Here is a 25,692-nt window from a genome sequence, read left to right on the forward strand (position 1 = left end):
AAATTATATTTATTAAGATGAATAAAACATGAATTAAAAACAATAAGTGTATCTTATTAGGGAGGGGGGAGTCAATTTCAACATGTAAAAATAGGTCTGATAACAAGCCAGAAGGACTTCACGGGTTATTAGGGTACAATAGCGTGAGAAAATTGTATGTGCGCATGCTCTAGGTCTCACCAGTAAAGCTGCATAGAGCAGCGGTATCAAGCAGTCACTCAAAGTTCAAAGCGTGTGAAAAAAAGAAAAAAGAGAGGAAACACACATTAACTACAAGGGAAACACAGGTTCAAGAACCAAGTAGGAGATTTTTAACCCCTTAAGGACGAAGCCAGTTTTGTACTTAATGACCAGGCCATTTTTTGCAATTCTGACCAGTGTCACTTTATGAGGTCATAACTCTGGAACGCTTCAACGGATCCCGGTGATTCTGACATTGTTTTTTCGTGACATATTGTACTTCATGATAGTTATAAATTTAGAACGATATTTTTTGCTTTTATTTGTGAAAAAATCGGAAATTTGATGAAAATTTTGAAAATTTTGCAATTTTCAAACTTTTAATTTTTATGCCCTTAACCCAGAGAGTTATGTCACACAAAACAGTTAATAAATAACATTTCCCACATGTCTACTTTACATTAGCGCAATTTCTGAAACAAAATGTTTTGGGGTTAGGAAGTTAGAAGGGGTCAAAGTTCATCAGCAATTTCCCATTTTTTCAACAAAATTCACAAAACCATTTTTTTAGGGACCACATCACATTTGAAGTGACTTTGAGAGGCCTAAGTGACAGAAAATACCTAAAAGTGACACCATTCTCAAAACAGCACGCCTCAAAGTACTCAAAACCACATCCAAGAAGTTTATTAACCCTTCAGGTGCTTCACAGGAACTAAAGCAAAGTGGAATGAAAAAAAGCAAAAAATAAAATTTTACCTAAAATGTTGCTCTACCCCAAATTTGTTCACTTTTAGAAGAAATAACACAACAAAATGAACCCCAAAACGTGTTACCCACTTTCTTATGAACGCGCCGATACCCCACATGTGGTCAGAAACCTTTGTTTGGACAAATGGGAGGGCTCGGAACAGAAGGAGCAATATTTGAATTTTGGAAAGCAAATTTGGCTGAAATAGATTGCGGGCACCATGTTGCATTTACATGTCCGCCAAGGTACCTAAACAGCAGAAACCCCTTACAAGTGACACCATTTTGGAAACTAGACCCCTTAAGGCTTCTATCTAGGGGTATAGTGAGCATTTTGGATCCACAGGTACTTCACAGATTTTGATAACGTTACGTTGTCACATTGAAAATTTTCATTTTTTTCTCAAAAATGTTGCTTTAGCATCAATTTTTTCACTTTTTCAAGAGGTAATTCCAAAAATGTGACCCCAATGTTTGTTACCCACTTTTTTATGAGCGCGGTGATACCTCACTTGTGGTCTGAAACCTTTGTTTGGAGAAATGGGAGGGCTTGGTACGGAAGGAGCAATATTTGAATTTTGGAAAGGAAATTTGGCTGAAAAAGATTGCGGGCACCATGTCGCATTTGGAGGACCCCTAAGGTACGTAAACAGCAAAAAAACACCACAAGTGACCCCATATTGGAAACTAGGCCCCTCAAGGAATTTATCTTGATGTTTGGTGAGTACCCTGAACCCCCAGGTGCTTTACAGAAGTTTATAACGTTGAGCCATGAAAATAAAAAAATAAAATTTTACCACAAAATTGTTACTTCAACCAGGTAGCTTTTTTTTTCACAAGGGTAACAGGAAAAAAATCACCATGAAATTTATTGCGCAATTTCTCCTGAGTTTGTTGATATCTTGTATGTGGTGGAAATCAACTGTTTGGGCACACTACAGGGCTCAGAAGAGAAGGAGTGCAATTTGACTGCAAAATTGGCTGGAATCAATAGCGGACGCCATGTTGCATTAGGAGAACCCCTGAGGTGCCTAAGCAGTGGAGGTCCCCCACAAGTGACCCCATTCTGGAAATAAGACCCCTCAAGGCTTTAATCTAGGTGTATATTGAGCATTTTGAATCCACGAATACTTCACAGAATTTGATAAGCTTAGGTTGCCATATTGAAATTTTCATTTTTTTCACAAAAATGTTGATTTAGCGACACATTTTTCACTTTTTCAAGAGGCAACAACAAAACGTGTACCCCACAGGTTGTTATCTAATTTCTTGTGAGCGCAGGGATACCACACATGTGGCCAAAAACCTTTGTTTGGATAAATGGGAGGGCTTGGAATGGAAGGAGCACCATTTGAATTTTGGAAAAGTTGAAGTAAATTGCGCGCACCATGTCACATTAGCAGGGCCCCTTGGGCACCTATACATCAGAAACCCCCCACAAGTGACCTCATTTTGGAAACTGGACCCCTCAAGGATTTTATTCAGGAGTATAGTAAACATTTTGAATCCACAGGTACTTCACAAAACTGTTGCTGTATCAAAAAATTTCTCACTGTTAAGGGGGCTTTACACGCTGCGACATCGCTAATGCGGAGTCGTTAGGGTCACGGAATTGGTGACGCACATCCGGCCGCATTAGCGATGTTGCTGCGTGTGACACCGATGAGCGATTTTGCATCGTTGCAAAAACGTGCAAAATCGCTCATCGGTGACATGGGGGTCCATTCTCGATTATCGTTACTGCAGCAGTAACGATGTAGTTCGTCGCTCCTGCGGCAGCACACATCGCTATGTGTGACGCCGCAGGAACGAGGAAGCTCCCCTTACCTGCCTTTCATGTGACACTAAAGGATGCCTAGCCTTGTATTTAGCCCAAAAAAAAAAAAAAGAATTAAAATAAATGACGTGGGGTCCCCCCTATTTTTGATAGCCAGCTAGGGTAAAGCAGACAGCTGTAGCCTGCAAACCACAGCTGACAGCTTCATCTTGTCTGGTGATCAATTTGGAGGGCTCCCCAAGCTGTTTTTTTTTTTTAATTATTTATAAATAAATAATTAAAAAAAAAAAACAAACGTGGGGTCCCCCCAAATTAGATCACCAGCCAAGGTGAAGCTGACAGCTGGGGTCTGGTATTCTCAGGATGGGAAGAGCCACGGTTATTGGACTCTTCCCAGCCTAAAAATAGCAGGCCGCAGCCGCCCCAGAAGTGGCGCATCCATTAGATGCGCCAATTCTGGCGCTTCGCCCCAGCTCATCCCGCGCCCTGGTGCGTTGGCTAACGGGGTAATGAATGGGGTTGATACCAGGTGTGTAATGTCACCTGGCATCAAGCCCAGCAATTAGTTATGTCACGGCGTCTATCAGATACCCGACATAACTAATTGACAGTAATAAAAAAAAAATTGACAACAAAAAAAAATTTATTTGAAAAAACACTCCCCCAAACATTCCCTGATTGACCAATTTATTGAAAAGAAAAAAAAAAATCCACAATAATCCATTTGGATGTCCCACGTCACCTCTGGACCTTCTAGAATATGGGGGACACGTTCAGGGAACGTATCCCCCATTTTCTAGGAGGGCAGACCCTCCATTTGAGGAGAGTGGGTGCAAAGAATCTGCACCCACCCTCCCTGGGTCACAGCTGCAGAGTGCGAGCAGCCAGCGTCCTGAACACACAGGAAGCTGACAGCTGCGTTCGGCTCATGTGACCGGAGTCTGCAGAGAAGGAGCCGGAGGAGGGGGCCGCGGGGGATCAGAGCTGCGACAGGTATGTATGACACCGGGGGACACCGGGGAACACCAGGGGGGGTAGGGGGGGACCCGGCGGGGCCTAGGGAGCAGGTTTCTGTCGTATGTGTTATGGCACATACGACAGAAACCATAGGAACAGTGGAAATGTGGCCGGCGCGCTGCTGTGATCGCCGGTGCGCGCGGCCATCTTGGATTTTCGGGAGGGGGTTGGGGGTCGGGGGGGGCACTTTGGGGACACCGGGGGACCGGAGGGAACCGGGAAAAAGATTTATCTCCCATCTGGCATGTTTGATCATGCCAGATGGGAGATAAATCATTTTTTACCGGCGCGGTCATTTACTATAACTTGATGATCGGTATACGGTGTATACCGGTCATCAGGTGAGCGGGGACCGGAAAAACCGGCCCGAATCATGATCTCCAGGGTCTCAGCTACCCCCGGCAGCTGAGACCCCGGAAATTTTCTGACTCTGGGGGCGCTAGACCCTTTTTTCCGACCGCCGTTAAAAAGCGGCGGATCGGAAAAAGTACCCTTATTTACCGCCGTTAAAAGGCGTATCGGCGGTCGTAAAGGGGTTAAACACCTTATTCAGAGCAACACATGATACATTGATATAAAAACGTTATATCTGACACAATGTGTGAATCTAAATATATATTATCACGGAAGAGGTTCCAAATGATATATTAATATCAGAGGCACAATATGTAAATCTAAATATATAATTCCACAGGCAAAAACAATAGTATATAATAATATAAACAAAGGATGATTATATTGGGACAACCAAAATCAAATCTATAAATATTAATAAATCATAAAATATCTCATAAAAAACAGATTTAAGAACTATCTGCAGAAAATGTAGTAACAATAATAATATTATAAATACATATATACACATACACATATACATATATATACACATACATACATACACTGCATACATAAGGAATAAAAATCTTCAGTTTAATAGCTATATATCAGGTGGAATAATAAATATATTAAAAAGGAATAAAAAAATGAAACAAGAGATCTGGAAAGTAAAATCAACAAAAAAGGTCTGTCACTTCATTTAGTCCTATCGGTTTTAATGTGTTCAGTCTATAGATCCAAAAGGTCTCTTTTTTATTGAGAACCTCCAGTCTGTTCGGGATGTCAATTGGGATTTGCTCAATGGGTGTTATGGTAATGTCCGCCTTTTTCTCATGTATTATAGTACAATGTCGAGAAAGACCATGTAGGAGGAATCCTGTTTTGATGTTGTGTCTGTGGGAATTGAGTCTATTATGTAGGGCTTGTATCGTTCTCCCCACATATTGTTTCCCACATATACAATCAATTAGATATACCACATAATCGGACTGGCATGTGAGATGACCCTTAATAATAAATTTCTCCGCTTCTCCAGCGGGGCCAAAAGTTTTCCTCTTATGTGCGATAGATTTGCAACATAGACAATTCCTACTAAAACATTTGGAGACACCCATTGGCAGATCCCTGGCTACAGCTTTAAAGGGAACTTTCAATCTACTAGGTGCAACAATGTTCCTTATAGTAGGAGCTCTTCTGAAAGTGACACCCGGGTGGGAAGATATTACATTTTTAAGGACAGGGTCACCCATTAAGATACCCCAATGTTTATTAAGTACCTTTTTAATGACTGCATTGTCCTGGCTATAGGTTGTAATAAAATTTGAACTAAAATCAGGTAGATCAGCCAACGAGATCTCCTTTTTTGATGGTAAAACCAGATCATCTTGCCTCATATCTTTGGTTCCTCTAAAAGCATGTCTTAAAAGCTTCTTAGGGTAATCTTTTTCATTAAAACGGTCATATAAAACTTTTGCTTGTATCCTAAAATCATCATCAAGTGTGCAATTTTTTCTGATCCTTCTAAATTGATTAATTGGGATATTAAGAAGCCATTTATTATAATGACCAGTATTAAAGTGTATATACCCATTGGTATCCACTTTCTTAAAAAAAGTTTTTGTAATGATATTGTTCCCCTTATGAGATAGAGTAAGATCCAGAAAATCTATCGTAACATTATTTACGACTGGAGAAATAATTAATCCCCAATTATTATCCTTGATATGTGTCATAAAATCCAACGTATTCTCATTTTTGTTGTCCCAAATAATAAATAAATCATCTATGTATCTTTTATAGAGTATAATATTGTTTTTATATATAGAATGCTGAACATAAATAGATTCAAAGACACCCATAAACAGATTTGCATAAGTTGGTGCTATCTTACTACCCATCGCGGTGCCAAGCGTTTGTTGATACAGTACATCCAAAAAGGTAAAATAGTTATTTTTCAAAATAAAACACATTCCTTCTAAAATAAAGTTCTTTTGTGGGGCAGGCAATCTTATGTCATTTTCTACAAATTGTGAGAAGCAATACAGCCCTAATTCATGGTCAATATTGGAATAAAGGGCAGATACATCCATTGTGATAAAACAGTAGGATTCCTTCCAATGAATATTTTTAGTTAACCTCTTCCCGACCGCGGACGGTATATAAACGTCGGCGCTTGCTGGGCTTTGTGCAGCGCCAACGTTTATGAACGGTCCGCGGTTTTGCAGCGATCGTGACCGTATGGTACCTGTAAGCGCCGGGATTCCGGTGCAGGACGCTAGCTGCGACCCCTGACCTCACCAGGATCTGATTGGTTCAGGTCCTGGTGACGTCAGCGCCGCGCTAACCAATGAAAACGATCGCTGGGAAAGTTTGTTGTAGTTACAAACTTGCCTGGGCGATCTGCCGGTATAAAACACTGCTTCACCTCAGATCCTCCGTGTGTGACTGATCTGAGGAGAAACAGTGTGACAAGTGCTGCTGACAGGAGCTCTGTCAGTCAGCGATTTTTCACACAGTAAAAAAACCCACACATTACATCTATATAAATCAATTCCCCCTTTTCCCAGTTAGGCAGCATATAGGGTTAGATAGGGTAGATGTTCAGTATAGTATAGCATAGAATACAGTATAGTGTAGTATAGTATAGAATAGAATACAGTATAGTATAGAATACAGTATAGTGTAGTATAGTATAGAATAGAATACAGTATAGTATAGAATACAGTATAGTGTAGTATAGTATAGAATACAGTATAGTGTAGTATATAATACAGTATATAATACAGTATAGTATAGAATACAGTATAGATTACAGTATAGTATAGAATACAGTATAGTGTAGTATAGAATACAGTATATAATACAGTATAGTATAGAATACATTATAGAATACAGTATAGTATAGTAAGAATACAGTATAGTATAGAATATAGTATAGTGTAGTATATAATACAGTATAGAATACAGTATAGTATAGTATAGAATACAGTATAGTGTAGTATAGAATAAAGTATAGTTTAGTATAATATAAGTTGATTAGATAAGTTAGATAAATAATTTAGTAATATATAAAGATTAAAAATTGATCAAACATAAATTTTTATCAATCAGTAGTGTTAATCTGTCAGTAGCGTCAATCAGTTAGTAGCGTACTGTTGAGTACATTATATATATAAAAATCTAAAAAGTAATAAAATGGCTCGTCGGTTTTATACTGCAGAGCAGGTGTATGCCCTTATATGCTCTGACAGTGAGGAAAGTGTTCAGTCAGGTAGTGATGAGGATTTTGAGGGCTTTAGTGGCACCGCCAGTGATGGCTCAGAAATGAGCAGTCAGTCTGGTCCATCCTCAAAAACGACCAGAACCAGTACAAGAGAGGCAAATAGCGCTACTGGAGAAACGGCTCCAAATCAGGGAACGATGGCCAGTACAAGCGAGGTCCCTAGTACGAGTGAATTGGCGGATGCCAATGTACAAAATGCTTTGCCTTTTGATGTAGCATTTCCCAGATGGGAAGCTCCAGATTCAGCTACCCCTTTCATCCCTGATTTTACTGCTAACCCTGGTATAAATGTGGAGGTGGAAGGTTTTGGGCCAGTTAATTTTTTTAATTTGTTTGTGACAGATAGGTTGCTAGAGCATATTGTCCTGCAAACAAACTTATACGCTTCCCAATTTATCACCAAGAATCCTCAATCCTATTATGCCAGATCAAATTCATGGAGGCCAACAAATTGTGCTGAAATGAGAACATTTTTAGGGCTTACATTTGCCATGGGACTTGTTAAAAAACCAAGTATTCGGTCTTACTGGTCCAACAGCCCTGTTTACGCCACCCCAATGTTTCCTGCCGTTATTCCTAGGAGTCGCTATGAAATTCTGATGAGATTTTGGCATTTTAATGACAATAGTCAATGTCTGCCTAGAAATGCCCCAGAACATGACCGACTATATAAACTCAGACCCATCATCGAAGAGTTCACAGAAACCTTCTTACGGCTCTACACCCCAACACAAAACATTTCCATCGATGAGTCCCTTGTAAAATTCAAAGGAAGACTGCACCTCAAACAATTTATTCCATCTAAGAGGGCAAGGTTTGGAATAAAGCTATATAAAATGTGCGAGAGCTCAACTGGATACACATCAGCTTTTCGCATTTATGAGGGGAAAGACAGCCAGCTAAACCCACAAGGATGCCCTACTTATTTGGGGACATCTGGAAAAATTGTTTGGGAACTGATTAGTCCATTTTTACAAAAAGGCTATAATCTATATGTGGACAATTACTACTCCAGCATACCACTATTTAAAAGCCTGGTTGAATGCAACATAGGGGCTTGTGGGACCATTCGTAAAAACCGTCAGGGGTTTCCGCAATCTTTGGTGAACGAAAAGTTCCAAAAGGGGCAGTCAGGAGCTGTTCGCAGTGGAAAGCTGCTTGCCCTCAAGTATAGGGATAAAAAAGATATTTTTATCCTCACCTCAATCCACACAGATGCCACAACGGCTGTTGAAGAAAGGTCCACTACTCCAAAGCTAAAGCCAGTGTCAATCATTGAATACAGCAAATACATGGGGGGTGTGGACCTTGCAGACCAGGTTCTACAGCCATACCAGGTATCAAGAAAATCCTACACCTGGTACAAAAAGTTAGTCATTCACTTGTTTCAGGTTGCCACATACAATTCTTTTGTGTTATATAAAAAAGCAGGACATTCAGAAACTTTCATTGATTATCAAGAAAAGGTAATCGAAAATTTACTTTTTGCAAATTTTGGCCCCACTTATCCATTAGAATCTGAAAATGTCAAAAGACTGACTGAGCGACATTTTATAGCACTCATTCCACCATCAGCAACCAAAAGGAATCCCCAGAGAAGATGTCGTGTATGTACCAAGAGAGGAGTGAGACATGATACCCGCTATTATTGCCCACAATGCCCTTCATTACCAGCCTTATGCCTCACTGAATGCTTTAAAATCTTCCACACAGAAGCACGTTTTTAAATAGTATAAAAGTATCCCCTTTTATCATTCAAATACATGGAAATAGTAAATTATACACGGTACAATATATTGAGCACTACTATGGCATATTTGCAAATTTTGCACTAAAAACATCCACTGCGTGCTTGTTTCTGGAAATAATTGATGGAGTGAAACTTGTCATTAAACCTACATATGAATTTCCAGTGGGGTGTAATTTCCACAAAGGGGTCACTTCAGGGGGGATTCTGCTGTTATTGCAATTAGCAGCTCTGCAAATGGAGTCCTCAAACTAGTCTAGGAATACACATGCTCCAAAAGTCAAATGGCGCTCCTTGCCTTCCGAGCCCTGCCATGCATCCATAGAGTAGTTTTCCAGCACATATAGGGTATCAACGCATTCAGGAGAAATTGTACAACAAACTATATGGTTCAATTTTTCCTTTTACCCTTGTAAAAATTAAAGATTTGTGGCTAAAGTTACATTTTTATGGGAAAATTTCATTTTAATTTTTACGGTTTAGTGTTATTACATTCTGTGAAGCACCTGTAGGTTTAAAGTGCTCATTATACATCAATATACATTCCTTAAGGGGTCTAGTTTACAAAATGGGGTGACATGTGGGGGAGCTCCACTGTTTAGGCACATCAGGGGGACTCCAAATGAGACATGGCGTCCGCAATCCATTCCAGACAGTTTTGCATTCCAAAAACCAAATGACGCTCCTTGCCTTCTGAGCCCTGCCATGCATCCATAGAGTAGTTTTCCAGCACATATAGGGTATCAACGCATTCAGGAGATATTGTACAACAAACTATATGGTTCAATTTTTCCTTTTACCCTTGTAAAAATTAAAGATTTGTGGCTAAAGTTACATTTTTATGGGAAAATTTCATTTTTTAATTTTCACGGTTTAGTGTTATTACATTCTGTGAAGCACCTGTAGGTTTAAAGTGCTCATTATACATCAATATACATTCCTTAAGGGGTCTAGTTTACAAAATGGGGTGACATGTGGGGGAGCTCCACTGTTTAGGCACATCAGGGGGACTCCAAATGAGACATGGCGTCCGCAATCCATTCCAGACAGTTTTGCATTCCAAAAACCAAATGACGCTCCTTGCCTTCTGAGCCCTGCCATGCATCCATAGAGTAGTTTTCCAGCACATATAGGGTATCAACGCATTCAGGAGATATTGTACAACAAACTATATGGTTCAATTTTTCCTTTTACCCTTGTAAAAATTAAAGATTTGTGGCTAAAGTTACATTTTTATGGGAAAATTTCATTTTTTAATTTTCACGGTTTAGTGTTATTACATTCTGTGAAGCACCTGTAGGTTTAAAGTGCTCATTATACATCAATATACATTCCTTAAGGGGTCTAGTTTACAAAATGGGGTGACATGTGGGGGAGCTCCACTGTTTAGGCACATCAGGGGGACTCCAAATGAGACATGGCGTCCGCAATCCATTCCAGACAGTTTTGCATTCCAAAAACCAAATGACGCTCCTTGCCTTCTGAGCCCTGCCATGCATCCATAGAGTAGTTTTCCAGCACATATAGGGTATCAACGCATTCAGGAGAAATTGTACAACAAACTATATGGTTCAATTTTTCCTTTTACCCTTGTAAAAATTAAAGATTTGTGGCTAAAGTTACATTTTTATGGGAAAATTTCATTTTTTAATTTTCACGGTTTAGTGTTATTACATTCTGTGAAGCACCTGTATGTTTAAAGTGCTCATTATACATCAATATACATTCCTTAAGGGGTCTAGTTTACAAAATGGGGTGACATGTGGGGGAGCTCCACTGTTTAGGCACATCAGGGGGACTCCAAATGAGACATGGCGTCCGCAATCCATTCCAGACAGTTTTGCATTCCAAAAACCAAATGACGCTCCTTGCCTTCTGAGCCCTGCCATGCATCCATAGAGTAGTTTTCCAGCACATATAGGGTATCAACGAATTCAGGAGAAATTGTACAACAAACTATATGGTTCAATTTTTCCTTTTACCCTTGTAAAAATTAAAGATTTGTGGCTAAAGTTACATTTTTGTGGGAAAAAGTAAAATTTTCATTTTTCCCTTCCATATTGCTTTAGTTCCTGTTAAGAACTGGAAGGGTTAATAAACTTCTTGGATATGATTTTGACCAGTGTGAGGGGTGTAGTTTTCAGAATGGTGTCACTTTTGGGTATTTTCTGTCACTTAGGCCCCTCAAAGTCACTAAAAATAGGGTATGGTCCCTAAAAAAATTATTTGGGAAATTTTGTTGGAAAAATGAGAAATTGCTGATGAACTTTGACCCCTTATAACTTCCTAACAAAAAAAAGTTATGTTTCCAAAATTGCGCGGATGTAAAGTAGGCATGTGGGAAATGTTTTTTATTAACTATTTTGTGGGACATAACCCTCTGGATTAAGGGCATAAAAATAAAAAAATTGAAAATTGCAAAATTTTCTAACTTTTTACCAAATTTTCGATATTGTCACAAAAAAACACAAAATATATCGTCTTAATTTTTCCACTATCTTGAAGTACAATATGTCATAAAAAAACAATCTCAGAATTGACGGGATCCATTGAAGCGTTTTAGAGTTATAACCTGTCAAAGTGACACTGGTCAGAAATAAAAAAATTGGTCCGGTCACGAAGGCAAAAACAGGCTCTGGTGCGAAAAGGTTAAAGATATCAGGTGCGAGGAGTCCCTTAGATAACTATCTAGACCCAGTACATGAACATGCATGATATCATCCAAATATGCAGCCAAATTAGATGTCAAAGAATCTATCCCTGAAATTATTGGTCTTCCTGGTGGATTCTCCAGGCTTTTATGAATCTTGGGAAGATGATATAGAAAGGCCATTTTGGGGTTTTTTACTGTTAAAATTTTTTTCTCATTATTGCTTAGGATATTATTCACGGCTGCATTAGAGATAAAATCATTATATATTAAGACCGCATTGTCATATTGTATTTTATTTATTTTACAATACTGTGATATATTGGAAAGGATGTTGAGGGCTTCCCCAATATAGTCATCTCTGTCCTGGATGATCACTCCAAAAAAATAACACAAATATTGTGATACGTTCCGCTGACAAAGGGGGTGGAGTGGTCATCCAGGACAGAGATGACTATATTGGGGAAGCCCTCAACATCTTTTCCAATATATCACTTTTTCGTTATTGCTCATTACTCTCTTTCTACATTCCTCCTTTTCTTTTCTGAATTTCATTCCTTTTCCTCAATTACTGATACATATAGATGCATCTTAACACTATATGAACAACTGACTAAGTTTTGCTATGTTGCTGGAAAATGCTGTGTCATTTAAACACATTTTTTTTTTTTTCCCTTTCAAAGTGCCAGTAGGCGGTCCTTTGTTATATCCCATATGTATATAAGTGTGTTATCTCTCTGCACATGCAATGTTGATTTTCTGGTCCTGAGGAAGAGGTCCCTGCACCTTGAAATGCGTAGACCTATGGAATAAAAGAGTGATTAAACTATCAACATCTCTACATCTTATTTGGCGGATTGCGCGGGTTTAACCCCTTTTTCTCCTCCTACACTGAAGACTTCTGCACGTGGGGCCGCGGCAGCCGCCAGTATCCTATGCTATCTACGGTGGTTGTGACCCTTCACAACCATTTTTAGTGAGTGTATTTATCTATATACTAACCTGTACTGATCTGGTAAAACCCTATCAGCGCTTCTGGTTTTTAGCACTATTATCATTAGGAAAGGACAGGTGATGCAAATTTGACAACTTGATAAAAACCCAGCCTCCTCTAACCTTATGCCAAAAAACAGCAGCCATGGGTTCTTCTAAGCAGCTGCCCAGCACTCTGAAAATGAAAATGGTGAAGGCCCATAAAACATGACAAGGCTGTAAGAACATAGCAAAGCGTTTTCAAGTTGCCCTTTCCTCAGTTTAAAATGTAATTAAGAAATGTCAGTTAACAGGAACAGTGGAGGTCAAGCTAAGGTCTGGAAGACCAAGCAAAATTTCTGTGAGAGCCGCTCGAAGGAGTGCTAGAAAGGCAAATCAGAACCTCTGGCTGACTACGAAAGACCTTCAGGAAGATTTAGCAGACTCTGGAGTTATGGAAGATGGTTCTACTGTTCAGAGACACCGGCACAAATATGGCCTTCATAGAAGAGCCATCAGAAGAAAACCTCTCCTGCATCATCACCATAAAGTTCAGCATCAGAAGTATACCAAAAACATCTAAACAAGCCTGATCTATTTTGTAAACAAGTCCTGTGGAACTCTTTGGCCACAATGACCAAAGGTATCTGTTGAGAAAAAAGGACACAGAATTTCAGGAAAAGACCATCTTGCAAACCATTAAGCATGGGGGTGGATCAATCATGCTTTCGGGTTGTGTTGCAGCCAATGGCACAGGGAACAGTTTATGGGTAGAGGAAAGAATGGATTAAAAAAAATGTCAACATATTCCTGATGCAAACATAACACCATCAGTAGTAAAAAGCTGAAGTTGAAAGCGGAGAAAAGAGGATGGTTTCTACAAATGGATAATGATCCTAAACATGAGTTAAAATTCACAATAGACAACTTCAAAAGGCGCAAGCCTGAAGGTTTTACAATGGCCCTCACAGTCCCTGATCTGAACATCATTGAAATCTGTGGTTAGACCTCAAAAGAGCAGTGCATGCAAGACGAGCCAGGAATCTCACAAAACTGGAAGACTTTTCCAAGGAGTAATGGATGAAACTCCCTCAAACAATGATTGAAACACTCTTGGCTGCTACAAAAAGCATTTACAACCTGTGATACTTGCCAAAGGGGGTGCTGAAGTACTAACCTCGAGGTGCCCAAACTTTTGCATTGGCCTATTTTCCTTTTTTGATAACTTTAACATGTAAAAAATGAAAACATATATATATATATATATATATATATACATTTGCCTAAAATACAAAGGAAATCTGTCATCTTTAACTTTATGCCTCTTAGAGATCATTTCATCTTCATCTTGCTTAACTGTTCACAATAACAGTAATTTTGAACAGGGTGCCCAAACTTTACCATGCCACCGAAATCTGTAAAGTCTAATGACTCAGTGCTACAGGGCCATATGGGACTGATTATAGTACAATTTAGGCACTACTCACATCAGCAGTATTTTACCGCAGGGCCGGATCTGGTACAAATGCGTTTCAGCTCAATTCACCTCCAATGGAGTTGCGGCGGAATGAGGTCACATGCGCCGCATGTGACCGCATGTCGCTGCGATTCCAAAGGAAATGAATAGTGCTGAAATGCAATTGTACCGGATCCGGCCCTGCGGCAAAATACCGCTGATGTGAGCACGGCCTTAGGGTCTGATATTAATGGAGCTTTTTTTGTCTAAAATCAGGGTTCCTGAAGAAGCAGTCAAAACTTTAGATTCCTCATTTATAAATTGAGACAAATGTATAGTAAAGGCCCCATGAGCAAAAAATGATATCCTTAAAGGGAACCTGTCACCAGTTTTTTGCTCTATAAGCTGCGGCCACCACCAGTGGGCTCTTATGTACAGCATTCTAACATGCTGTATATAAGAGCACAGACCGCTGTGTAGAACATAAAAAACACTTTATAATACTCACCTAAACCGGTCGCTGCGGTGGATGTGGCTCAAATGGGCGTCTTCGTCCTCCAGTGCCAGCGCCTCCTCTTTCGGCCATCTTTGTCCTTTTTCTGAAGCCTGTGTGCATGACGCGTCTACGTCATACAAACTCGCCGGTCCCGCGCATGCGTACTACAATACTTTGATCTGCCCTCAGGGCAGATCAAAGTGCACCTGCTCAGGACCTGAATGCTGCAAGGCAAGTGTGTAAGACGTCGGACGCGTCATGTACTGCGGCTTCAGAAGGACGACAGAGGCGGCAACAAAGATGGCCGAAAGAGGCGGCGCCGGCATCGGAGGACGAAGGCGCCCATTTGAGCCATATCCACCGCAGCGACCAGTTTAGGTGAGTATTATAAAGTATTTTTTATGTTCTATACAGCGTCCTGGGCTCTTATATACAGCATGTTATAATGCTGTATATAAGAGCCCACTGGTGGTGGCCGCAGCTTATAGGGCAAAAAACTGGTGACAGGTTCCCTTTAACGTTTTTTTGCACTAGTTTTATTACTTATACACTTGATAGTTATTATTGCAGTCTCTTAGGCCTCTTTCACACATCAGTTTTTCATCATCAGTTTTTTTATCACATCAACCATCAGTCACAATTCGTTGGCTCGACAGATCTGTCGCAGATTGTGGAAAAACTGATGCGACGGATCCGAGTAGCGGATACTAAATAATAAAGTGAAGCATGGTCAGTTAACAAAAAAAACAGAATCCGTCTCGGCATTCCATCATTTGAATTACGTTGGATCCTGCACCCATAGGCTTCCATTCTACCAAACGACGGACGGCGACAGATCCGTTGCTGTCCGATTTTTTGACGTAGACAAAAAACATTACTTTGTCCATTGTCTCCGTCAGCTGTACAAATTATTTTCAACAGATCCGTTGAACGACGGATGAAACATGAGGCCATCTGTCGCTAATATAAGTCGATAAGAAAAAAAACGGATCCAGCGGCATCAGTCACCGAATCCGTTTTTTTCAAAATTCGACGGATTGTGACTGATGGCAAAAAACTGATGTTTGAAAGTGGCTTTAGAGATATAATTAGTATTGATGGACCTTCACTCAAGGTGAGGAAGTCACTAAACATCCTCCAGCTTCTTAGACCCCAATCAGCATATGTCGTAGAGGAGGAAGATGAAACAATTGACATATTAAGCTGAAGCTTGAGGTTTTATATAACGTTTGGCTTTAAGAAGATTAAGCGAATATATTTATTCAGTACATCATATTGAACTTTATTTTAATTTGTGCTAATTATATCTAACCTGGAATACCCTAATCAAGAGTAGACAACCATTATTCTGTATGTGTTAAATGTGTTACATACATAATTCCCTACTTACCGCCTGTTATCCTGTTGTCACAGTGACAATATTCAATTAAAATGTTAATAATTTTATATAATTGTTGACTATGTCATTTGTGTCTGTATCTAAAATATTGTGTTGTAATCCAGGATTAACGGGTATACCTGGTGACAAGGGTGGTCCTGGTCCTCCAGGATTTGACAGTCCTGGTCCACAAGGAGATCGTGGTAATCCCGGTTTTCCTGGAGAACGTGGATTTCCAGGTCCTTCAGGACCACCTGGGTTCCCAGGCCGCGATGGAGCACCAGGCATTAAAGGTACGCTTATTGCATACATTTGTGAAATATTGTTCTTCCTTAGGGTTTTACATTGCAGATTATTTATATGATATTATTACAATAATTTTTCCTACATTTTCACTTGCACGAAAAATGAAAAAATGTCTCTGGGCTCTTCACTTCTTACCTCTTACCTGTATAGATATTTCACTGTTGGGGCCACTGTTGGCTTCAGTGGGTAGGAACATTAAGCTTTCCACTCAGAGTGGGGAACAGTACCTGCTTGGTCTGATTATTGTGAGGATCCCAACTGGACTCCACCAATGATCTATAACAAAGTCCAAATAGACTGTGTCAAGTTGTTCAAAATACTGGTAAATAACATAGATATGGAATTAGCAATAAATCAAGAACATATTAGACCTCGTCCAGCTCATATATTTACATCATATGTATACACCCAATGGATCACCCATATTAGATTATGCAGTCCATATATTTATACCTCCTACCAGTTATGTATGAAAGACACACATTGTTGTCATCATCATCACTAATCATTATTCTTTTGCTGTTGCTTATAGGTGGAAAAGGTGACATGGGAGTTATGGGACCACCCGGACCATCTGGACCACCTGGTAATCCAGGCAGTCCTGGTTTTCCTGGCCCAAAAGGTAATGTATACACAAAAAGGTGTAAAATCCGGCTCAATGTCCCTCTGACTAATGTTGATATTGAATGTTCTTACTCGTCATCATCTCTCTTTTTTGCAATTTAACTTTGTTTTCATCACTTTCGATCTGTGGTTTGTGATTTTTTTTTTGTAGATTCTTTATAATTCTTAGCATTACATGGAAGGATTTGAGGTTTTCTCAGTGAAATCTGAAATAATGGATTGATGTCATAGTTATTATGTATTAGTAGAATGTTGGTCTCCAAAATTTTTCACCACCTTGAAAGCCATCATTGCTAACACTGCGTAAACTGATCAAACTAAAGGAGGGTCCTAATTTCAATATTTTAATTCAGTATAGACACAATATATCCCATTTCTACCATTTCTAGGTGGTTGAACCAAAACTGTTGTATGTCTCGGAAATCCCGTGTTTTGAACTACAGTTCAGGGCGTTTCTTCTACTCCACAAGGTTATTCATGAAAAGAAGTTAGAGGAACAAGTGGCTTTAAGTTTAGTAGATTAGTGCATGGATTTTATAAGTCTTTCTGTTTTGTCTATTTAATTCTGTTCTAGGTCTTGATGGATTTCCTGGTCAGCCTGGTAGTAATGGTGGTCCTGGGCTTAAGGGAGACAGGGGAGAACCCGGTCTTATGGGTCCATCAGGAACTGTCATAGGAGGTGGTCTAGGAAGCAAAGGAAGTAAAGGAGAACCTGGACTGGATGGTAAGTGTCAGGATATTGAAATGATGGAGGAGGGAAATTTAGAATAAAACCATTTTTTATGAAGATTGATACTGCTGTCAAAGTGATTGGCATGGATCACGGGGGATTAATCTCACACTATGCACACATATGAGATATTGGATACCCTAAAAGCTATTCAATTAGTAGAAAATCACTTTTTTAAAAAAAACTATTCAAAAGGTTAGAAAATAGTAAGATTGTGCATAAGATATGGGACAATTTAGTGATCATTGGGGATCCGAATGCTGGGATCCCCAGCTACCAGGGAATAGGGTTCTGGACCCTGGGAAGTGGATTTGCATCGCTGTGCTGAACTTTCCTTCAGCTGGAACCGTGGCTGAGCAAGTAAACCTCAGCTCCATTTAAGATTGGTGTGGAGACACAAGGGTTAAGGATGTTCATCCGATGGCCTGGCTGCCTTTAGGAAGACCACACAGATCGAGGCTCGTCCCACTGAACACCCATAACTCTTTTCCCATGGGCAGAACAATACTCAGACAGCACAGGGTGAGGTTACCACACTCCGGTAAGACTTTATAGGGTTCCCAAGTAACTACAGTATATAGTACATTTCCAGCAAGTACACGAGTACTGGTGCAAGTAACAGAGCCTCACCCTTAGGCCCCCTTCACACGTCCGTGATACACGTGCGTGTTTGGTCCGTTTCCGTATATACCGGAGACACGGCCAAACGTGCACCAATGTTAATCTATGATTGTGGTCACACGTCCGTTATTTCATTATGTCCGTGTGTGCGTGTCCGTGATCCGTATGTGTTTGCGTTTGGCACGGATGCATGTCCGTTATCTGCACGGAGCACGCACACGTGGACACAATGAAAGTCTATGGGTATGTGCACACACGTTAGTAAACACGTATGCATATACCTATAGTCCGTGTCCGTTTGGTGTTTTTATTTCTAGTGATGTCGGCTATTCTTTCTATTTCTGTGTATGTCGGTCAATCTCCCTGAGTCCGTCGGTCAGTCTCTCTGTCTCTCTGTCGGTCTCTCTGTCTGTCTGTCCCTCTCTCACAGTCTGTCGGTCAGTTTCCCCCCCTCTCTCATACTTACCGTTCCCCGATCTCCGGCGCAGCGCTGCACGGCATTCACACTGCTGCGGCGGCTTTTACTATTTTGAAAAAGCCGGCCGCCCATTAAACAATCTCGTATTCCCTGCTTTCCCCGCCCACCGGCGCCTATGATTGGTTACAGTGAGACACGCCCCCACGCTGAGTGACAGGTGTCACACTGCACCCAATCACAGCAGCCGGTGGGCGTGTCTATACTGTGCAGTAAAATAAATAAATAAATAATTAAAAAAAAACGGCGTGCGGTTCCCCCCAATTTAAAAGCCAGCCAGATAAAGCCATACGGCTGAAGGCTGGTATTCTCAGGATGGGGAGCTCCACGTTATGGGGAGCCCCCCACCCTAACAATATCAGTCAGCAGCCGCCCAGAATTGCCGCATACATTATATGCGACAGTTCTGGGGCTGTACCCGGCTCTTCCCGATTTGCCCTGGTGCCGTTGGGTTAGCCGTTGGGTTGCCCTGGTGCCCTGAGGTTACCCGCGGCCACCGCTGGATCCAGCGGTGGCCGCGAGTTACCTGACTGACAGCAGCTGATCGCGCTACTCACCTCATTTGCTGTGTGGAGGTGACCGGAGCGGCGGTGTCTTCTGCTGCTCCTGTCACCTCCATGCAGCAGAGCTGGACGCGACGCTGGAGGTCCGTGGAGTACGCCGGACATGGAGGGTTTGTCGGGGTTAATAAATTGGTAATGAGGGAATTTGTGTGTGTTTTTTATTTCAAATAAAGGATTTTTTCGGGTGTGTGTGTTTTTTTACTGTAACTTACAGATTAATCATGGAAGGTGTCTCATAGACGCCTGACATGATTAATCTAGGACTTATTGGCAGCTATGGGCTGCCAATAACTCCTTATTACCCCGATTTGCCAACGGCACCAGGGCAAATCGGGAAGAGCCAGGTACAGCCCCAGAACTGTCGCATATAATGTATGCGGCAATTCTGGGCGGCTGCTGACTGATATTGTTAGGGTGGGGGGCTCCCCATAACGTGGAGCTCCCCATCCTGAGAATACCAGCCTTCAGCCGTATGGCTTTATCTGGCTGGCTTTTAAATTGGGGGGAACCGCACGCCGTTTTTTTTTAATTATTTATTTATTTATTTTACTGCACAGTATAGACACGCCCACCGGCTGCTGTGATTGGGTGCAGTGTGACACCTGTCACTCAGCGTGGGGGCGTGTCTCACTGTAACCAATCATAGGCGCCGGTGGGCGGGGAAAGCAGGGAATAGGAGATTGGTTAATGAGCGGCCGGCTTTTTCAAAATAGTAAAAGCCGCCGCAGCCGTGTGAATGCCGTGCAGCGCCGGTGATCGGGGATCGGTGAGTATGAGAGAGGGGGGGACACTTCAGTCAATCGGGGGATTAGCGGTCACCGGTGAATCCTTCACAGGTGACCGCTAATCAGTACTCGACACAGACAGAGCCGCGGTATGAGGATGAAGTCGGGTGAAGTTCACCCGAGTTCATTCTCATCGCGCAACTCTGTCTGCTGTCAGCCGACATTTATAAACGACATTGTGCATCACACACACGGACATTACACACGGACATTCCACGTACACATACACGTTAATTCCACACGCACACACGGACGTTCTGCACACAAACACGGCTAGCATACGCAATTCACACAGGTTCCACACGGACCATAAAAACGGACACAAAAACGGGACACGGACCCGAAAAACGGCCCGTAACCCACGTGCGTGTTTTTCACGGACGTGTGAAGGGGGCCTTACGCTCATTTGTCAGGTAGTAGAACCTCCTCAACGTCGGGGCATCCAGGCTAGCAGCACCCAGCTTTTAGTGGGCACCCACAGAGAGGAAATAGCAGCAAGTTTAGGAAGCCGACTGAACACAGCTAGGTATTTGGCCAGGTGGCCTCATATTCCCAGACTGAGTTCTCCAAACGAATTTGTGGACTCAGTGTTGGGTAGTGGCGCAGGTCTTTAATCCACCAGCTGGATCCATGGTCCATAGGGTGAAATCCTTTAGAATCACCGGTGATAGGAGCAGGCCCTTTGTTATATTCCTCTGCTACTATTTCATGGCATTGTGTCCAACAGGATTAGGGTGAAGATAATCATGGTCTTTCCATCATTGTTCGCTAGTTCAGTTATCCTATAGATGATGCAGACTAGTACACTGCAGGGAACTGATGCAATCACCAATCAGCATGCATCCCACAAGTAAGCATACAAAAGGGCACTGGACAGTCCCACATGAAACAATGGCCCATGTCCCTTGAGTCACCGAACACAGGAACAATACGTCTGGCATAATTAAGAATAGTTCACCCCTGCACAAGTGGCCAGAAATTCATTATTGACACTGTGTCTTCACAACGGGCTTCTACAGAGCTCCATTTTCAAGATGCCGTGGGTCCCAGTGGTTGGACCAGTATGTTGTCCTGAGGACAGCTGACTACATTGGGAATAACACTCTAATCCCTGTTGATATCTATTGTTGTCTCTGTTGACCATGTATCTCAGTATAAGCTCCCAATGTATACAATAAGTGAAAGCTTTAATGAATTTAAAAGTTACGTTTTAACATTCACCATGGCTTTATTATATAATGAATTTCTAACAATGGCATCAGTCACCTATAGGCAATCACCATTTAAAATATACTTTTCTTTGTCGCTCCATTGGGAGACCCAGACAATTGGGTGTATAGCTATTGCCTCTGGAGGCCACACAAAGTATTACACTTAAAAGTGTAAGGCTCCTCCCCTTCTGGCTATACACCCCCAGTGGGATCACTGGCTCACCAGTTTTGTGCTTTGTGCGAAGGAGGCAACACATCCACGCATAGCTCCACTTTTTAGTCAGCAGCAGCTGCTGACTATGTCGGATGGAAGAAAAGAGGACACATATAGTGTCCCCAGCATGCTCCCTTCTCACCCCACTGTATGTCGGAGGTGTTTGTAAGGTTGAGGTACCCATTGCGGGTACGGCGGCAGGAGCCCACATGCTGATTCCTTCCCCATCCCTTTTTACAGGGCTCTGGGTGAAGTGGGATTTACCGGTCTCCAGGCACTGAGACCGTGCTCCATCTACAGCCCCTGGAGAAGATGCTGGATGGAGCGGAGTACATCAGGGACATGGCCCTGCTTCCTCAAGGTACTCTGTGTCCCCGTGCATTTGGCGCTCACACCGCAGCATGCTGGGTGTTGTAGTGCGCCGGGGGACATCAGCGCTGCGGCGCCTGTGCCATGGCCTCATTCAGCTTTGCTGAAGCAGGCTCACTTATGGGAATTGGTCGCGCCGGCCGCTGGGACTGCGGCGCGGCTGGCACTTGTAGTGCGCCGGGGACTTCAGCGCGGCCTGCGCTTTTACGGCGGCCGCGCTGATAACTAGAGTCCCCGGCTTTTGCGGCCTGCTTCCGTTCGTTCCCGCCCCCAGACCTGCCAGTCAGGAGAGGGGCGGGACGCTGGCCACTTCCAGGAATCGGTCGCGCCGGCCGCTGGCAGCGGCGCGGCTGGCACTTGTGGTGCGCCGGGGACTTCAGCGCGGCCCGCGCTTTTACGGCGGCCGCGCTGATAACTAGAGTCCCCGGCTTTTGCGGCCTGCTTCCGTTCGTTCCCGCCCCCAGACCTGCCAGTCAGGAGAGGGGCGGGACGCTGGCCACTTCTATGAATCGCCGGCCGCTGGAACTGCGGCGCGGCTGGCACTTGTGGTGCGCCGGGGACTTCAGCGCGGCCCGCGCTTTTACGGCGGCCGCGCTGTTAACTCGAGTCCCCGGCTTCTGGGCCTAGTCTCCCTTCGTTACCGCCCACAGCCCTGACAGTCAGGGTAGGGGCGTGACGCTGCATAGAGCAGAGCTGAGAGCTGGAGTATGTTTTGCATACTCCACCCCTCTCACTGTGTGCACTGTGAATCCGGATTCCCGCACTTTCTCAGGCACGCCCACGGCTTCCTTCTCTACAAGGACACCGGCAGCCATTAGTGTCAGTTTCTGTACGATACAGAGACAAGTGTGGAAGACCCTGGCATTCTGATAGTCACACAATCGCTGTAACAGGCGTTAAGCAGCACCTGTGGTGCTAACCCCACTAGTGCAGAAGTGCACTTATAGATATGCTTGTACTATATACATTGCACTGTTTGGTCGCACGTTGTATATACCCTCCTGGATTATGCGGAGGAGTTATCAGCATATTCTCTGTGTAAAACAAAGGTGCAGAACCACATGTATTTCTATACAGCTGGTACAGCATGTACGGCTATACGGCCGGCAGGTTACATAGACTCCCATTGTATGCACTAATGGCCAGGGGATGAGGACGGTGTCTGCAGTATTTACTGACAGTTTTTCTGAGACTATGGCTATGATACTAGAAGCCTAGCAGTCCGGACATGTCTCTCACAATATGGGCACTGTTGAATCATTGATCCATGGCCCCCCTCAGTGTGAATAACTAACAGCTCCGGGAATGTCACACGCATCCCAGAGTCACGGCTCTGCACGGACGTCAGTCCCAGACAGCCTAAGTGGGCTCGCTATGAGCGGCCTCGGTTTCATCAGGGTCCTAACAGAAGGACTCTCTGTGTAATGAGGCGGAAGTAGCGGCTCAGGATTCTGATCCTGAGACCGCTCTCAATCTGGATACACCTGATTGTGACGCCATAGTAAATAATCTTATAGCGTCCATCTATAGAATGTGGGTTATTTCTCACAGCTCCTCCAGTGGAGGAGTCAGCTTCACGTATTTTTCTGGACCACTCTGCCTTCAGAGAGGCAGTCCAGGAACACCACACTTATCCAGATATGCGCTTCTCCAAACGGCTTAGGATACACGTTATCCCTGTCCCCTGACTTGGTCAAGGACTGGACCCAATGTCCCGAGCGGCATCCTCCAATCTCCAGGCTTGTAGCTAGATCCATAGTTGCAGTGGGAGATGGAACTGCAAACTAAAAGATGCCACTGACAGACAGATGGATCTCTGGTCGAAAGCCATCTATGAGGCTGTCGGCGCACCGTTGGCTCCGGCATTCTCTCCCTTGGGGCACTCCAAGCTATTTCAGCTTGTCTTACACAGATTGACACGGTTACACGTACATCTGTGCCGCAGGTGGCATCCTTAACCTCTCAAATGTCTGCATTTGTTTCTTACGCGATTCAGGTTGTCCTGGACTCTGCGAACCGTGCGGCGGTAGCCTCCGCTACTCCGTGTTTTTAAGCAGAGCCTGGTCTGCTCGTTAAGTGAATGGAAGGCAGATTCTGCTTCCAAAAAAGGTTGCCTAACCAGTTGCCTTTTTCTGCTGACCGACTGTTTGGTGAGCGTTGGATGTAACCATCAAACAGTCCAGGGGTAAGGATTCATCCTTTCCTCAGCCCGGACACAACAAACCCCAACAGAGCAAGAGGCAGTCGGGGTTTTCGGCCTTTTCGAGGCTCGGGCAGGTCCCATTTTTCCTCGTCCAATGTGGACTCAAAAGGATCAGAGGAGCTAAGATTCTTAGCGGGCTCAGTCTCGCCCAAAAAAGCGACAGTCTGAAAACCCGCTTCCAAGGCGGCTTCTTCATGACTTGCGGCCTCGGTCGGTAGCAGGCTCTCCCGCCTTGGCGATATTTAGCTGCCATAGGTCAATGACCATTGAGTGTGAGACATTCTGTCTCACGGGTACAGGATAGAGCTCACTTCTCGTCCTCCAACTCGATTCTTCAGAATTTCTCCACCTCCCGGCCGGGCCGCTGCTCTTCTGCAAACAGGGTGCACTCTATAGGCAGAAAGAGTGATGACCCCCGTTCCTCTTCAGGAACAAGGTCACGGTTTTTACCCCAAATTCTTTGCGGTACCTATAACAACGGGCCGTTCCGTCCCGTTCTGGATCTAAAAATGCTCAGCAAGCTCGTGGACACCAGGCGGTTCCGGATGGAATCCCTCCGCCATGTCATCGCCTCAAGGTCCCAAGGATATTTCCTAGCATCATTAGGCATCAAGGATGCTTATCCACACGTGCCGATTGATCCAGAGCACTAGCGTTTCTACGCGTCGTTATAGGAGACGAACACCCTCTGTTCGTAGCTCTACCTTCCGGCTAGCGACAGTCCAACTGGTCTTCGCCAAGGTCAGGGCAGCAGTAGTCACAGTCCTGCACTCTCAGGGTCACTCTGTGGTCCCGTATTTAGACGATCTACTTGTCAAGGCACTCTCTTAGGAAACATGCCAACACTGCCCGAACGTTGCGCTGGAGACTCTCTAGAGTTTTGGGTGGATCATCAACTTTTTAAAGTCAGATCCGACCCCGACCCTATCGATAACATATCTAGGCATAGAGTTTCTTACTCTCTCAGCGATAGTGAAGCTGCCGCTAGACAAACAGCATTCACTACGGGCTGCAAGCTCTTCTTTAAGAACCAGTCGCACACATTGAGACGCCTCATGCACTTCCTATGTAAGATGGTAGCAATGGAGGCAGTTCCTTTCGCGCAGTTTTACTGCGTCCACTACAATGGGACATTCTCCGCCAATGGGACGAGGAGTCGACGTCCCTCAACAGAGTCGTCGTTCTTTCTCAGGCGGCCAAGGAATCTCTACGGTGGTGGCTTCTTCTCACCTCTTGGTCAAAAAGAAGGTCCTTCCTATCCCCGTCCTGGGCGATAGTTACGACAGACGCGAGTCTATCAGGGTGGGGAGCAGTTTTTCTCCACTACAGCGCTCAGGGTACGTGGACTCAGCAAGAGTCCACTCTTCAGATCAATGTTCTTGAACACAGAGCAGTGTATCTTGCCCTACAATCCTTCCAACAGCGGCTGGAAAGCAAGCATATCCGACTTCAGTCGGACAGCTCCACAGCGGTGGCATACATCAACCACCAAGGAAGAACGCGCAACCGGCAAGCCTTCCAGGAAGTCCGGCAGGTTCTGATGTGGGTG

The 25,692-nt window shown here is 43.4% G+C and overlaps 1 protein-coding gene across 1 annotated transcript in view; it reads left to right on the top strand.

The window, feature by feature from the left end:
* COL4A5 (collagen type IV alpha 5 chain) overlaps window positions 1-25,692 on the top strand; it is a 354,376-nt gene that overhangs the window by 262,286 nt on the left and 66,398 nt on the right. Inside the window, exons 31-33 of the mRNA XM_075323931.1 lie at window positions 16,168-16,335; window positions 16,881-16,970; window positions 17,547-17,696. Coding sequence (XP_075180046.1) covers window positions 16,168-16,335; window positions 16,881-16,970; window positions 17,547-17,696 — 408 coding nt within the window. The remainder of the gene's footprint in view (window positions 1-16,167; window positions 16,336-16,880; window positions 16,971-17,546; window positions 17,697-25,692) is intronic.

This window comes from Anomaloglossus baeobatrachus, chromosome 9 (genome assembly GCF_048569485.1).
Source record: "Anomaloglossus baeobatrachus isolate aAnoBae1 chromosome 9, aAnoBae1.hap1, whole genome shotgun sequence".
NCBI classification, from domain to species: domain Eukaryota; kingdom Metazoa; phylum Chordata; class Amphibia; order Anura; family Aromobatidae; genus Anomaloglossus; species Anomaloglossus baeobatrachus.